Here is a 2582-nt window from a genome sequence, read left to right on the forward strand (position 1 = left end):
CCCCAGACCATCACTGACTGACAACCCTTCTCATTGTGCAGCGTTTTCTGCCACACTTTTTCTTTCCTCAGACTTCCCACTGAGGGACCTTGATACAGCACTCTGTGTCTCTGTCCGACCTCTGTATCTCTGAGCGAGGCAGTGACAGACATGCAAAGTTGAACGGATTGTCTGTAATTTACACGGATTTTCTGTTATTTTGCAGGATGTATAAAGCAATCTAATGGAATTTTTCATGTTTTATGGATTTTTTCAAAAACTCATTTTCAAATTTATTTAGCATGTCAGAGTCTGTAGGACGTTAAACATTTAATATCCACTTGCAACCCACTCTGCTGCTAGAAATAAGTTCCTCCGTCCTCACTTCCTTCTGATAATTGCTGCAGCCGACAGTCCTCATACAACATACTCATATCTGTCAAGAGAGTCAACCTAGTATAAAGGCATAGTATAGTAGTTCCTTGGTTAGAGATATTTTCCTATCAAACTGAGCCAGTCTACTGGCCATTCTCTGCTCAACTGTTAACCAGGATAGTTTATTATGCATCGTCTCTACATTGTTCTTCATAGAACAGTTCAAACTAGCAGCTCTATTCTGAATGAGCTGGATCTTAWGAACATYGTRTTTGGAGGCAGAGGATCATACAACTACATAATATTCCAAATGAGCCAGAACTAAAGCATGTACAAGTAGTTCACTGAAACAATCCATTGGATTCCACCAGTTATCCACTTATTATTCCATGCAAATATATAATATCTTGTTAAATTGAACTTATTTAGAGATCTGCAAGTTGTACAGTTATGAGGAGCACATGCAAAACACAGCTTGCTGGTGAACAGGAAACAGGAAGATTGTCGGGACCCCATAGAATTTACAGAAACTAAACTGAGATGGATTTTAGATGCATAAAACAACTCTAACAACTCTGCAACTCACTCAACGACATTGAGAACTCCAATTAACATTTTGAAACGTCCTGTTCACCAACTAGTCACCAACAGTTGTAGCTCAGTGAGGCACTGCCTTTAAAGTATTACAAATTCTTGTAATATTATTATTCCTGAAGACTTTACAATTCTCGTACAGTTTGTATATCTAAGTTTCCATATTTTTCAACTTAAATTTTTGCTGAAAAAAGTCCCAAATTACTATTTGGCTTCATAGAAGAAAGTTAATGGCATAGAATTATAGTCTGCATTCTACTGATTAAAATTTCTGCAATGGCACCTTTATGATTTGCAGATGACCATTGAGATGTATCCCAGCGACCAGGTTGCTGACCTGCGGGCCGAGGTGACCCACTGGTATGAAAACTTGCAGAAAGAGCAGATGAACCAGCAGGCTCAGCTGCAGGAGTTTGGTCAGAGCAGCCGGCAGTCTGGAGACTTTCCAGGTCAGTTTGTTAATTAGTTTTTGGATTGTTTTAAATGCGGAGGCAACAACTTAAGTTAAAAAGATTTGAAAGYCAATCACTTGTGTCTGGCGTCTGTCCTTTGACCTGCAGGTGGTTTAATGGGACCAGTTAGAATGATCTCCTCTGGTCATGAACTCACTACAGACTACGATGAAAAAACCTTACATGAACTGGGATTTAAAGACATGCAGGTGACTGTTWAGTTTCTTGTTTCTCTTCTCATCAGAAGAAACATTTAAAACAAATGTTTCTGGTCTTAAACGCCACATATTTSTGCATCATGTTTGTGTGTTTGATCACAGATGGTGTTCGTCTCTCTGGGAGCTCCACGGAGAGAGAGAAAGGGGGAGGGCATCCAGCTGCCGGCCTCTTGTCTGCCGCCTCCTCTGAAGGAGCACATTCCCATGCTGCTTCTCCTCCAGGAGCCTCACCTCACCACACTCTTTGACCTGCTTGAAATGCTGACCTGCTTCAAACCACCTAGTCCCAACACAGAGAAGGTTCAGGAGAGCCCAGAGGTGAGACAGAGAGATGAGGACATGAATTGTTGTGCAGTAACATAGGGCTGCCACAGCGAATCGATAAAATTGATAAAAATCAATTATTAAAAGCGTTGGCGATGAATTTCATTATCGATTTGTTGTGTCGTGAGATTTATGCGTGCCTCGCCATGTCGCGGAGCCGTTAACTTCACCTGCAGAGCGTTGTCAATTCTGGCTGACCTAAATAAAGTTTAGGAAGAAAGAAAAAACTCTACCTGTAAAGAACCGCCCTCTCTGACTCTCGAGTGAAAACTAGACTTCGATCTTAAAACCAGTTTTTAAATCGTGTTGTTAGGCCAAGTAGAGCCTGTGGTGGATCTAATACTTTTAAGCAAGTAATTCATGACATCCTTTAATGACCTAGGTTTTCATGACATTCTGTTCATCTGCAGACAGAATGATTAAAGTCAGAACAAGATTTGCTAACAACAGTCATTCTTAGATACAGTATCACTTGTTTTTATCTTTGTGTTTTCCATTGACCTTGTATCAAATCTTGCTAAGATGACAGAATGCTGTATATGAGGCCTCTCGAGACACAGAGTTCAACAGAGTTCGACAACAGAGTTCAACAGAAGTGTGGAGAGACTGACAGAGAAGCAGAGGCACAGAGACAGGCCAG

At 40.9% G+C, this 2582-nt stretch overlaps 1 protein-coding gene across 1 annotated transcript in view; it reads left to right on the forward strand.

Moving 5' to 3' along the window:
- Positions 1 to 2582, forward strand: part of usp34 (ubiquitin specific peptidase 34) — a gene marked incomplete in the record, with an annotated part of 159254 nt that overhangs the window by 49306 nt on the left and 107366 nt on the right. The window contains 3 exon segments of the mRNA XM_014026634.1: positions 1247 to 1397; positions 1509 to 1609; positions 1721 to 1936. Coding sequence (XP_013882088.1) covers positions 1247 to 1397; positions 1509 to 1609; positions 1721 to 1936 — 468 coding nt within the window.

The sequence above is a fragment of the Austrofundulus limnaeus genome, unplaced genomic scaffold (genome assembly GCF_001266775.1).
Source record: "Austrofundulus limnaeus strain Quisiro unplaced genomic scaffold, Austrofundulus_limnaeus-1.0 Scaffold574, whole genome shotgun sequence".
Lineage (NCBI taxonomy): Eukaryota > Metazoa > Chordata > Actinopteri > Cyprinodontiformes > Rivulidae > Austrofundulus > Austrofundulus limnaeus.